Source organism: Euwallacea fornicatus, chromosome 17, assembly GCF_040115645.1.
Source record: "Euwallacea fornicatus isolate EFF26 chromosome 17, ASM4011564v1, whole genome shotgun sequence".
Taxonomy (NCBI): Eukaryota; Metazoa; Arthropoda; class Insecta; order Coleoptera; family Curculionidae; genus Euwallacea; species Euwallacea fornicatus.
In genome coordinates, this window is record NC_089557.1 from 3,512,810 (window position 1) to 3,527,123 (window position 14,314).

The 14,314-nt window shown below is 37.7% G+C and overlaps 1 protein-coding gene across 8 annotated transcripts in view; it reads left to right on the plus strand.

The window, feature by feature from the left end:
• The window catches only part of Evi5 (ecotropic viral integration site 5), a 23,768-nt gene extending 17,884 nt beyond the window's left edge, over nt 1-5,884 (plus strand). For 2 of the 8 annotated variants that reach the window (XM_066292469.1, XM_066292468.1), the window contains exons 2-12: nt 73-293; nt 348-539; nt 796-825; nt 939-1,298; nt 1,351-1,509; nt 1,559-1,795; nt 1,848-2,183; nt 2,245-2,415; nt 2,717-2,980; nt 3,046-3,147; nt 4,416-5,882. In XM_066292469.1, coding sequence (XP_066148566.1) covers nt 73-293; nt 348-539; nt 796-825; nt 939-1,298; nt 1,351-1,509; nt 1,559-1,795; nt 1,848-2,183; nt 2,245-2,415; nt 2,717-2,980; nt 3,046-3,147; nt 4,416-4,652 — 2,309 coding nt within the window. In that variant the 3' untranslated portion in view covers nt 4,653-5,882. Of the gene's footprint in view, nt 1-72; nt 294-347; nt 540-795; nt 826-938; nt 1,299-1,350; nt 1,510-1,558; nt 1,796-1,847; nt 2,184-2,244; nt 2,416-2,716; nt 2,981-3,045; nt 3,148-3,433; nt 3,488-3,827; nt 3,915-4,415 lie in introns of all 8 variants that reach the window. The other 6 variants (XR_010732998.1, XR_010732999.1, XM_066292466.1 and 3 more) reach the window with 6 other exon arrangements.
• The last annotated feature ends 8,430 nt before the right edge of the window (nt 5,885-14,314 follow it).

Consider the following 14,314-nt stretch of genomic DNA (forward strand, 5'->3'; position numbering starts at 1 on the left):
AGGCATAAACTCCGTCCGCAAAGTATTTGGATTTTTCTTTATAGAAACCTGACGTTGTTTTCTAATTTGCAGGAACTAGTTCCACAACAGATCGTGCTGAAGAAGGCGAAGAATTGTGGGCCAGATGGAGCCATATCGTGAACAACTGGGAAGACCAGTGGAAGAAGCAAAATTCCCAAATTCGGGAACTAGTCCGACGTGGAATTCCTTTACACTTCAGGGCGATAGTGTGGCAGCTCTTGTGCTCAGCCGCGGATGCTCCCGAGAAAAAATTGTACGCCGAATACATCAAGGTAAAATTGGTCACATGGCTGTACTCTCAGATTTCAGTCTCTTGAATTTATTAGACAAAGTCTCCTTGTGAAAAAGTTATTCGCCGGGATATAGCCCGCACCTATCCGGAACACGATTTCTTCAAAGAGAAAGATGGACTGGGACAAGAATCTCTATTTAACGTGATCAAGGCGTACTCACTGCATGACCGCGAAGTTGGATATTGCCAGGGGTCTGGATTTATCGTGGGGCTGCTCCTCATGCAGGTAAAAGTAACGTAAAAATACGCGGTTGTTGAAGAATGAAAGCACGCACTTATCATCGAAACACCCTAATGAAAATGTTTAACGAAACAATTTATCGGTCGTGCCTTACCCCTTGTGTCGCCCGGTATTATGGATTAAAGTGTCTGAATTGGCCCTCAATTTCTTTTTTCGTCACAATTAATAGATTCGGTATAAATGTAGATTTACATATCATCAAATGAGAATCTCAAAATTCATTTTTCCAAAATTTTCCTAGCCGCTACCAAATCCCAAAGAAGGTCTGACGGTGAGTACAACGTGTAGTTGTGTTCGTTATTGATTCGTACCTTAAAGTTGTTAGTTCTGTTTATTTTTTTAATACCGATGTTTCTAACGTCCCGTTTTTAAATCAACCTTTAGATGCCGGAAGAAGAAGCCTTTGCAGTACTGGTAAAAATCATGCAGGATTATCGGATGCGGGATATGTTTAAGCCCAGCATGGCCGAACTGGGAGTGTGCATGTTCCAACTTGAAAATTTGGTTGCCGAACTTTTACCTGACTTGAATCAGCACTTTCAGTCGCAGAATTTCCACACTTCAATGTACGCCTCCAGTTGGTTCTTGACCCTCTTCACCACCGCCTTAAGCCTGCCTTTAGCCTGCAGGATCATGGACGTGTTTCTCTCCGAAGGAATGGAGATAATATTTAAAGTCGCCTTATCAATGCTCATTTTGGGCAAAGATGACTTAATGTCTCTGGATATGGAAGGAATGCTAAAGGTTGTTGTTCATTTAAGTAAAACTTCTGACCACGTGAACGATATCTTTACAGTATTTTCAAAAAGAACTACCTGCCAAAGCTGAAGCTGACCCTGAGGGATTGTTGCAAATGGCCTACAATATGAAATACAATGCGAAAAAAATGAAGAAACTCGAAAAGGAATATCACGTTATTAAGAGCAAGGAGCAAGAAGAGATGACTGAACTTAAGGTGGCTTTATTAAGTGCCCTTTTACAGTTTTTAACGCCAATTTTTTCAGCGTTTGCGAACCGAAAACAAACAGTTGCGCCATAGATGCGAAATGCTGGAGGAAGAAAGCAAAGCCTTAGCTGATCGGCTAGTACGAGGGCAGGTCAGTAGAGCAGAGGAGGAAGAAACTACTTTCGTGGTGCAGCGAGAATTGGAAGCTTTGAGGTATACTCATCTGGATACAACGCATCAACTGGCATTGGCAAACGAGAAAATCCGCTCTTTGTCACTTATGATGGAGGAAACGGTAAGTTATTCTACATTAGACGATTTTTTGTAAACAACAAGGTATATTTCAGCATTCTTCTCGACAGTCTTCCATCGAAGAGATCACCCTGAAGCAGGAGCAGCTGCAGCAGAGGGAAGAAATGATCGAATGTTTGCAGGAGGAGTTGGTTAAAGTGAGATTAAGGGAGGCTGAGAATGACGCATTAATTCGTGATTTACGGTCGAGAATTCACGAGTTGGAAGAGGATAAGAAGACGTTAAGAGAGACCACCCCTGATAATAGCGTGGCTCATCTTCAAGAGGAACTAATAGCTGTGAAATTGAGGGAAGCTGAGGCCAACTTATCTTTGAAAGATCTGCGACAGAGGGTGTCTGAGTTAAGTAATCAGTGGCAGAGGCATTTGCAGGTGCGTTGCAGAATTGAATTAAGTTTTAGCCGACTATATGATGTTTTTTGTTTGCGAATAGGACCACAAAAACAAGCCCGATCCAGCAGCGTCGAATGATCCTCTGAGTACGCCGAAAAAGCTATTGTTCGGCAATAGAAACAACGAAGTGCAAAAACTAGAGGAGGAGCTTATGACTACTAGGATAAGGGAAATGGAGACGCTCACCGAAGTTAAAGAATTGCGTCTAAAGGTAACCAGACATTTTCTGAATCCTCGACAGAATGGCAAAGATACATTAAATATTTGATACATCAGAAACCAACAGGAAATATTTGATTCCACGTCAATATCGGGAAATCTCAGTTCTCATTTTTGAGATTTCTAAGGTTAATTCTAATATTTCCGTAGTATGAGCAAATAAAATGAGTCCTTAATAGGAAGAAAACTTACATACTATTATGTTATATCTAATATATTAGATACTTATTCTAAAGAAAATTAAATTTCGTTCCACTGAAATACTGCAATGTAACAGCTTCGCCTACATTTAGGTCATGGAATTAGAAACCCAAGTCCAAGTAGGCACGAATCAACTTCGCCGCCAAGACGAAGAAATCAAGAAGCAACGCGAAGCCTTGGAAGCAGCAGAACTGCGTGACCGCGAAGCGGCTTCTCGTCTTCTGGAAGAGCAAAGGAGATACTCCGATCTTGAAAGCAAAATGCAGGACGAGCTAATGAAGGCCCGAATCAGCGATGCAGAAAAGACGCAAGCGGTAGCTGAGCTCACACAGAAAATTAGTCAACTTGAACTAAAGGTATACACTAAAATTTGTTATTTAATATGGATTTGATTTTGAACATTTATTTCTTTTTCGGATAGAGTCAAGAAATAGCTACAGAAGGAGAACTTAGAATCCATTCGGTAGACGACAGTGATCGAGTTAGAGACCTCCAAGACAAAGTTGCAGATCTGCAGGCAGAGGTGAGGGCTTATAATGCTTAGATTACCGAACTAATAAGCACCATGCTTCACTGCTGATCAATACAAACTACTAACCTGTAAATTTCTGTAAATATTCATTTCCTACACAAGCCTTTGAATTTATTTGATATGAGTGTCTCTTTAGTTTGGCATTATAGATTTGTTTGTTTGTGATTGTCAATGGAAACTATCGCTGCCTCTAGATACACAGGACAGAAAAAGGACACTCGATTCAAATTAAACTCGTTGGCGTGCACTAACATTATTTAACATCGCATTTATTTAGTTTCCAACGCCAATCACCAGTCCGGAAATTGAGCCTTGGAAATGGCTCGGGTAGGTCAGTACATAACTTTGGAGTTATTATAATACTTCAGATGTGTGCTTTTTGCAGTATTAATGTTGTTTCAGAAGTTTGAGGTGTACCGTAATGTTGTAAAGGGTGTTGTGGTTATGCTTAGGTAAAAGCAGAGCTGTCGCAATTTGTCAAAAATAGTAATAGAGCCACAGTTGCCAATTAATCTGCAATCTATGATGATTAATTAAGTAAAGTTGTCAAATTTCAAAGTTAATTACAGTACTGTTAAGAGCAGCATTAATTGTATTAATGTTACGGAGTAATCGAAATACTCCCACCTAATTGAATCAAGTGCCCAGTATCCTACAGGGTTAAATAAAAGTTACAGGAACACGTTACTGGTTTCAACCTGGTGAAATTCAAGTGATACATCGCTGCATCAACAACAAGCAAGCTCGTAGAGAAGGAGGTATGAAACGAAGACCAGAATTCTAGAAAAATTTATTAAAATCCGTGCTAGCAAATCAAATAAATTTGAAACTTCCAGCTGCCACCTTTATGTCAAGAAATAGTATCTTTTATCACTTACTAATTTAGAAAAAGAAAAAAGGATTTTAGAAGCACACTATGTAATTAAATTAATAAATATATATTAAAACTGATAATCATTTATACATGTTGTCGGTTAGTTATTGAAAAAAGCGTTGACAGAAGTAGAATTTTATTTTTCAATCTAAATTTTACTCAATTACCGACAGCTCTGGGGAAAAGCATGTTTAGATCATATTTATTAGCAAGATGCAGGATATAGGTGAGATGCTCTCTGATGCATGGTTCAATAAAAACCCCTATGAATGTTTTTTAATGTAATTTATTTTGAAGTCTTTGACTGCACATACATAGTTCGAATTAGGTGTCTTCCTTGATTCCGGCTCCATCGGCATAAATTCACATTTTGCTCTATATTCAGGTAATTAGACTAGAACGTCGTTCGATTCCCAATGGCCCGGGCACTGGTATCCGTCTCCAATCAGAAAGATCCTCCTCGATCGACAGCACAGATGAAGATAGCAAATTTGACGACCCTTCTCTTCGTTTAAACATAGCCCCAGTATCCCCTACGGAGTCCCCCAAAACCTCTTTTGCCGAATTGGCGGCGAAAGATGTCTCTAAGGATGCGAACATGAACAATAAAATTAGCGTTTGACCTCAGCCTTTGTGCATGTAAGGTGGAAAATAAGTTGCAATATTTAAAAGTGACAATTTGTTGTATTGGGTTGTGCCCGAATATTGGGCGCTTTGAATTCAAATTTAGCAAGCTTTATTCAGGAGATTAAACTTGCCAGGAAGCGTGGTGCAATTTTTTAACAGTGGCCAAATAACATGTTTTGAGATGATTTTTAATAAGAATTGTTTTGGAATTGTAAATATACACTAATAGGGCACACTTTAGTGCCCATTATTCGAAGATTATGCAGGGTGCGTTAATGTTAGACTAAAACACATAAAGCGCCGACTGTTTAATGGCATTTAATAGACAATGAAACTATTTAATATTAGCGGGTGACAAACACCCTTTAGAAGTGGCTTATAGGTTTCCCTATAAAGGCTTTTATTGTACTTAATGATTCGGTATTATTTTCATCATCAGGCATTTATTCCCAGTATTTTTTATTTTCTTTAATGTTTTATAGTCACATGCAAATTCGAAAAACAGGCGAATATGACAAAATATTCTAGTGATATACTTTATATATTCGTGTTAGGAAAATAGATTTTTTATTATTACCTAATGTTAACTAATAGTAGTATTAATGTTTGGCTGTATCATTAGAGGTGATTGAGTATCATGCAGACATATTTAGGCAAAAAGCGACGTTTTAGGCACTTGTAACAATGCAATAGAATTCATGTAGGTTTTCTGTAGTAATATGCCAGTTTTTTTATTACAAAATATCACCACGTATAGCACAAACGTCCTAAAATACCAACAATCTTCAGATTTAAGTACCTTCAGACCTGAGGAGTGTTTGCAAAATTCATATCCAAAAACATTCCTAATAATAAAATATCATTGTATTATATGGTTTATTTCCAGGTTTCAGATTTATTTTAGTTCTGAAGTAATAAATTTGATAATACTCAAGACAGAGATGCATTATATGAATAATAACGCTGCACTCTAAATGTAAAACATTGGTGTGGTTTTAGTAATCTTACGTGAAATTATTTCGTCCACTGTTTATTATTATTATTATTTAAATTTTATTTATATTTATTGTTGTTGGAGCCAATTTTATTCAAATATTATTTCAAGTATTCCGCCAGAGATTTTTTAGGCAATAGTGTTTGTTTTAGTGTAATTGTTGAAAGATTTTTCTCCCTAATCGACTAAATTATTAATTATTTTTATTGTCTTATTTTTTACAAATTAATAATAAAAAATTTTTGTAAACGGATGAAATGGGTTTGATTTTTTTGTATGTTGTCTCCCGAATCTATGATCCTTAGTCAATTAAAAATTGATTAAAACCTCATCTCAAACTCTGGCAGGTACATCAGGAATTGACCAAAACGTTGTATGCAGTATGCAGGTCATATAGTGATTAGCTCGAGTTGTACTTCAAAGCTATCCCTCCACGCATTCCCGAGATATTGGCGCTGAATAAAGAGCGGAAATTATGCTTAAATTCTCCAAAACTTCCAGATGTCAAAGATTTTTCAGAAAATTGCATTTAAATGATCCAAAATTGTGACAAACAATGATTTTGCTCTGAAACTGTAGTACCATCGCATAAAAACATGCAACGAACTTCTGTCCAGTATCTTCTCTACAATAACGTCTTGATACTTTATATGCTGTTATGCAAGCCACTTTAATATTTATGGCATAACCAATGAAATATTATAATGACATTGTTTAATATTAATTTACAAACTGACTACAATATTAATAAATTTCAAGAAGTTCCGAACTCGTGTGAAGGTTGGGCCGTTATTGTTCCACCTTCGTAAATGTGGAGCAGATCTCTATCTGTCACCACTTCATCTTTTATTTTTCCATGGGATAATTTATTTATTTAGAAATAGTGCAGATGTGGAAAATCTACATATTAAACGGAATGTGACGAATTAATTAAGAACTTAATACGAGAGCCATGTCCGGCAGATAAGAACCGTGAGCTTCGGGAAATTAATATTTCAATATTTGGAAAATGCCGATTTATAAAGTTTTCTATGAAAAATCAATTTTTGAAGTGGACTTTTGCAGGTATTTAGAAATTTTCAGAATTTCCCTTGCAACCGAAGCCTCCTTGCGTGTGTAAATGACGTGCGAAAAGTATATGGGAATTACTGCAGTTTCAGTTCATTAATTCATGAACAGACGGATATTCAAGCAAAACAATTTAAATATTTATATTCGGATTAGAATTCGTTTAAAATTGGGTAATCTCCCGTGTAGGCAGTGCATCTTAACGATGCGTAAAATTGCTTCACCTTCAAATGAAGTGGTGCTTTAGATTCGTTCATTTTTCGCAAATTTCGTTCCGACAAAATTCAAGAGAAAAAAACGCAAATTTTATAAATCTTTATTTTAAAATATCGCATTATTAACATTTTCGACGGCATTAAATATCATTTCAGTGGGAAGGTACCTTATAAAGTGTCTCAATAAGTAGGCATCGGACATTAACTGGTAGGTTCTTTTGGTGCAATATCGTAAAGGTCCTTGCGTAAGTTCGTTATCGATGAAATAAGAAACATGCATTATTGGGCTTATTAATGTGATGTTAGGTCATTGCCGATGTCAAGAAAAGCATATCAGAGAAGAGGTCAGAGTATTTACGTGAGTGACCTACAAAATGCAAGTGGTCTTTTTTTGTTCATAAAATATTGCGGATGATCAAATAATTGTAAATATAAACTTGAAGAGACACTAATTTAATTTTAAAAACTATTGCACCAGGTATTGAACAATGCATAATACAGAAGGGTATTAACCATCAAAGATTTCAATTAATCTATGATGCAAGTAATTAATGAATATTTACGTGTTTGTTAAAAGCGCAAGAGTGCGATATTTCATTAATAATTACTTAGAAACTACAATAATGTTTAGCAATTGCATGGTAGACTCATAAATGCTATTGAGAAATGTCAATCAGTTTTAATTCTATGGATTGTGGTTTTCAATTAAATTATTAATATTAAAAACCCATCATGAGTCATTTCTGTTGCGTGAAGAATGTAGGCAGAAGTTCTTCTTGCTGCGATTGAATTATCTCGATTGGGAAATCGGCACACCTACCAAAAATACTCATATAAGGGTCTATAGTTTTCCCAATAAGGCCACTTTAAACTCCATTTATACATGTATAACGTGCGGCTAAAAATCGGACATTTTCCGCTACAAGAGATAGTATTTTTTGTCCTATTTGATGCTGGTTTTGAATTAACAAAAAAAAAGTGAAAAATTGTTAAAAATAATAAACGTAACAAAATAAAAATCAGATTAAAATTTGGGAAAATGGAAATAAAAAAAGTGTAAAAAATATTTTCAAAAACTTAAAAAACAACCTGAATTAAAGTTATTAAGTTTAAAGAGAAATTCAGTTGTTGGCTCATTTTGGTTCTCTAGGTTGCAATTTCTCAGTGAACTAAATCTGGTCTTCGCAACTATAGCGGAAAAACTCTACATAAGTACTGATAAGTAAGTAAAAATTGAATTACGTAATATTTAGGTGCCTCAAAAAACCGAAAAGCACTGGAAAATCAGGTACGATCTCTAGTCATAGTATTGCAGTATTATAAAAAAATGGATGAGAAAATTCAACTCGTGTGTAAAACCTTGTATTAACGTACCATTGTTCAATTGAATCTTAAAAAAATATTTGTTATCCACCTTGTTAACATGCAAATTTTGGCTTAAGATTAATGGTTCTTCGCCAAAAATGGGTTCGTCTTTAGATTTGTTTTGTCATTTGTTTAGAATACGTTAGATACCACGCAAGAGCACGTTAAATGCTCTTTTTAGGCCGAATAGTTACATACGTGGGAAAAGAGTTTATAGAACAATGAGAATCTCATTTGAAATAAGCTGATTTAAAAATTAACGTTATTTCCCAGGATATAGACTAATTCCGAAGATTGCCGGCAATGGGTATCAATGAAATCAATTCGAATCTAGAAAAAAATAGTGACGAGGCCGCAAAAGGATCGAGCGGCGAAGTGGCAACGGAGGGAGGCTGAACAACCGGATGACGTTTCGACTTATTGGCTCCACCAGGCGTTGAATACGCTTACCATCTTCCAAAGTATAAAATCGGGGGAATCCGAATGTCTGAGTTTCTCTACTTCTATTTCGATGCGTCTAAAGTCCACTTGTGTGATCATTGAAGTTTCGTCTTCGCGTTATTTATGAAATTTATGTGCATATGCAAACGGAACTGATGCGTTTTTACCTTCGACGATAATACTCTCCATTAATGTAAATTAGATCGTAAAATGCTGAAAGAATGGGAGCAAAACTCTGGGAAAAAAGTTAATCGGTTTATATAATGGCAGTAGGTATCTTATCGGCAACTGAATAAAAACCAACGCATTGATGCAACTCCAAGTCACGAATTACTACAATTTAAACACTTTTTGCCGATAAAAAAAATTGTTTTATTTAAATGAACGAGCATCCTTTCGAATCATTGAGTAACTGCTGTCTTGAAGATTCGTCAGTTCCCCTGAGGAGATTTATCGCCCGGCGATTCAGCGAGTTGATATGGCAAAAGACACAGAAACGTTATGATGGAACCAAGTTGGGGCGCTTAATTATCTCCCCATAAAAGCGGGCGTTATTGATCAATATTTGCTATAATTAAACTCGAAAGCAATTAATATTAATTGCCGATCCGGCACGTGTCTTAAGAGCTTCAATAATCCATTAACCAATGACTTTAATTACTGACATTTATGCTCGATATGGGAACGCCAATGCCGATGTAGAACTTCTCACGCACTTAATGCGTGTAGAAGAGTATTAGTTTTGTCATAATTGGTGGTTAAATATTTTTTTCCAAGTTAAAACTATCCTTAAACTTTATCGATATGGAGAAACATATGGTTTTGAACAATTTCGCAATGTGTAGAGGGAAAATTGGTGTTAGTCCAGTTTTGCAAAAACGTGATATCAATGCCGCATGACCCAGAAATGCAGCGAATCTTTCGCTCTGCTATAAAAAAACAAACTTTTTTTGGTGTGGAGAGTAACAGCAAAGCAAGCAGATACAGAAGAGACCAGTTGAGGTATACGCACAGAGTGATTTCTGGCAGGATGAAGCCTCCCTTAATGATCGTGTGGCAGTGCTAACAATTCGCAGGAAATTTACAGGAAATTTTCTGGATGACCCCAGGAAAAACGCTGGAAATTCGTATTTCGGAGGTTATTAGGAATCCCCAAAAAGTGGCACGAACGTGAAATAGAACGTTGAAAACCTCCTTGAACATTAAAACAATCTCTCAGCTCTTGGCAGGAATTTTATGACGGATCAGAACATTTCTTTCAACTCAGAAGTGCTTTGATGAAATAACCAGAGATATGGAATATCTGCGAGATCTTCAAGATATTTTCCGAAAACTATCTACTTGTTTCGAACCAAAAGGTGTCAGAAAAATAATCGAAATAATAATATCGGAAATTCCCAGAACTGCCAAAAGTAGTTTACGTATCGCAAATGTAACGAAATTGATCACCTAAAAGAGAAACACTTTTGAGAGTGCAGTGGAGATTTCTGAGGAGAACTGCTCGAAGAGTCTCATAAAGCGCCAAATACGAGAGAGAATCTGCGTCGAAGAAGTTGGAAAATTCGTAGGACTACTCGGTATCTCTTGAATGCATAAAGAAAGCAACTGCAGTAGGATGATTAGGTGAAATTGACTTATTCGTTTCAGGGAAAACCTTCTAGAAAGATCCAAACAGTGTGGGATTCGTCCAGGCGCCTACCTCTGGTTTCTTCGACTTGCAGCCAGCAAGGGCCCGAAATAGTCCCTAGGGGATAAATCGTCACTGTCAAGAGGCTTGAAAGCTCCGTGGTCAACTGCTTCTAGGCCCGAGGCTGCTGTTGCTCTTGAGTGACACGCTTCATACGCTCCTTTTCCTGAACCATTGCAACAATGGTACTGCTACAGCGGTCCCACTTCGCTGGTCCTTCTAACATCCAGGGAGGTCGAAATTAAGTTGTCCACGCATTCTTTTAGCACGTCCCGCTACTCTTCGAATAACGGACATTGAAAAATGCAGTGTTTCCTCTTCTGTGGGTGTAGTTATCGAAGCCCCCGTAGCCTGAGATAGAAGTCCAGGAGTCTATGTCCGCACAACGTGGGTCTAGAACAGGGCTCAATCGTTTGGTCTGCTGTCCCTTGTCCGCCAGTCGTGTCCCCACTTCAGGACGGTTGTTCGTCTAACTTCCCGCCTATTCGTCTGTAAATAATTTAAGTGGCGTGGAAATCGCGACATCGGGAACGAATGGGGATTCTTCGGCAGACTTGGTTAGTTTTGGCCATTCAATACTAATAAGCGATTGAAATTTCAAAGAACGGCCCGACGGATCAATAGCAATCGGTCACGAGAAGGCAAAACGAAAATGAAACTAAAACTTGAAAAAATCACGTTACGCAACTAATTTCATAAATTTCAATGCTCAAGCTGAGAATAACATGTAATGAAGATCCTACATAAACATTACCTCCATCTAAATCTGGTACCATCAACACTTCGCAATAGTTATAAGATCTAGAAGCGACCGAAATGTTTTCATAAAATTAAACGTGCAATACTCACATTCACTTACGATGGAATCATACCGTTTGGTAAGGTGTGTCTTCCCATTAAAATCAAAAGAACCTTTGATCAAATTCAAGTGGAGCAGACCTAGACATCGAGATAATTGCTTTATTTTGTATAATGTAAAGAAAATGTAACGTCCATCGGCCTTGTGACCAAAATCGAACTCACCCAAAGATGTGGTCATAGAGGAAAAATCTGTGAGCTATCATTTTTATCGTGCATTAATTATCCTTTGTGGGTAGACAGACAATTTTGTTGTGGACTGTGGGATATTGAGACGTAAACCTTGAACGTACAATAAGGAAATAAAAAATTGTTATTTGCTATGACTAATATCTCAGAATGTGCGACACTGTAAAATGCTGGATTCAACAAGTAGTATGAGATCAAGTGCGCCTGAGCGAGCTGGAATTTTACTTGCAGATGAGTCTCCCGGGAGAGAATCAATAAGGTGTAATAATGGGATATTATTGATTGCAAATGTTAGGTTTAGCACCTTATAGCCAATTATTTGATTTCAGACGAGAGCTTCGGCCTTGCCGCTCAACTGGGATCACACTCCAAAGAATCTTCTCATACGTTCACAGTTTGCTCCCATTTTCAGCCAATTACCGAAGCCCCTTGAGACCAATGCACTCATGGGAGCGTATCACTTACCTTTTCAAAAGGCAAATAAAATTTTTATTCGAATTATAGTCGATTTGCCTACCTATCTAACTCAATATTGTCACCTTTTTATTTCTCCACTTCGAGCACGTTTATAGTTAATTATAGTCATTTGGATGAATGGTCCTTCAATAAATTGCTCGTAGATCTGGTTGCGTAACCAACGTTGGGGCATGTTTTTGATTTACTCGGCTTTGTTGTAATTAGACGCTGATTGGCGAGGAAGAGCTACGAAATGATGCCCGGTCATTGAATTAATCGCATGTTTCGGAATTTCTCGTCCATTGTCAATGCCGTTGGAAAGAGGAAATGGCCGTGACGCCTTAACCGATGTAAAACTGCGATATAAAAAATTAGATTAATTTATTTCATGAAATTAAAAGTTTTTTTTTTTCACATACATCTCATCGTCTTCTAAGTACTCCCCGGCCGGCACGAATGCACTTGCGCCATCGTTTTTTTCAATTCTCAAAATATTCCGAGGAGTCTTTTTCCGGGGCCCGTCCCTTAATACTTATTTCTCTTCGGCTTTCCTCCTCAACCGAGTCGAAACGGCGCCCTCGAAACCGTCTCTTGAGCTTGCTCAACAGCCGGAAGTCCAACGGTGCCAAATCAGGCGAATACGGTGGTTTGGAACGGTACGGGCCGAGTTTTTGACAGAACATTTTCAAAGGACCAACGCAATGTGAGCCGGTGTTAGCGAGTCTAGCCCAAATTTTTAACGACGCCTACCTCCAAGAAAAACCCCCCACCACGAAAATCGACCGCCCTGGGCCGTTGCCTAACTTCTCTCGCCACCCAATGAACATTATTTAGGAAACTTCCAGAATCGGTGCTCTTAAACGGAAAGTAGGTCCGGACAATCAAACTGGTAAAAAGGTACTCCCAGAAACTATGCGAAGATGCATAAGAGCAAATGGTCTCAATGGTCGGGTACCCAGAAAAAGGCCATTGGTTAACACCAAAATCAAGAACTTTAGAAAAAATTTGCATCGAAGATGATTTTGAAACCGGAAAACTATTGGAAGGATGTAATTTTTGCCGATGAGTCAAAATTCAACATATTTGGGTCTTTGCCCGACAAATGATACGGAGAAGACTCATCCAAGAACTGAAAACGAGCTATTTACAAACTACTGTGAAATACGGTGGCGGATTGGTAATGGTCTGGGGCTGCATTTCGGCCAAAGGTGTCGGGGAATTAGTGTTCATTGATGGAACAATGGACAAAATGGTTTATTTAAACATCTTAAAAAATAATTCGTTGTCAAGGGAGTTTTAAGTATTATCAAGATAATGATCACAAACACAACGCGATGATTGTTAAAGAACGGATGCTCTACAATTCTTCAAAAGTTTTAAAAACCCCAGTTCATTCTCCGGATTTTAATCAGACCGAGAATGTATGGCGACAGTTGGATATGCAAGTAAAACAACATTCAGCAACAATTAAAAATGAGCTGAAAGAGTTTTAATGGAGGAGTGGCTCAAAATTGACCTTAATTTTATTAAAAAAATTGTTTTGCCCCTGCCTAAACGGCTTCAAGCCGCTATAGACAATCAAGGAGGGCATTCAAAATATTAATATTTCTTTCTCACTTATTTTTTTTGTTAACGTGTCCGAAAATTTTTGTCATACCAAATACACTCACTTTCACATGAAATGCACCACCCAGTAATACTAATAATTAAGTCTTGTAACTTTGGCAAAATAATGCTTCATAATGGAGCATCAAATGATCAGACTTTCAGTAAAAAAGCAAGAATGCTAGTGGTTTTTATATCATTGACCTTTTAGATTTTTCATTCAACTGTAAATAAATAAAATAATATTTACATGGAAATATCAGTCTATTTTGTTGTTGAACTGTGAACAAGACATCTCAAAATGGCCCCAGTAAGACAGCGTCGAAATTTTTCCCACGTTTCGGATTTCGACAGAGGGCGAATTATCGGCATGAAGGAGGGTGGACTTTCTTTTCGTGAGATTGCCCGAAGAATGAATCGGAACCACACCACGATTGCGAGAATATGGTCTCCATGGTCTGAAGAAAGAGTTCAGCAACATCGTCCAGCTGGACGTCCTCCCCGTAGCAGCAATGCACGTGAAGATCGACTTCTTAGACGGATGGCCATTGGTGATCGATTTCAAACAACAATGTCTGTTGCAGTAGATTGGATGGGAGCTCCAAATCGTCGGGTGTCGATGGCAACAGTTTACGGAAGAATTTCGTCTTTTGGCTTGCATTCATACCACCCAAATCTACGATTGCCACTAATCGCCCAACACCAAGCTTCCAGATTGGCCTGGTGTCAAGAACGAGTTGATTGGAGTCACGAGTGGAAAAATATCGTCTTCAGTGACG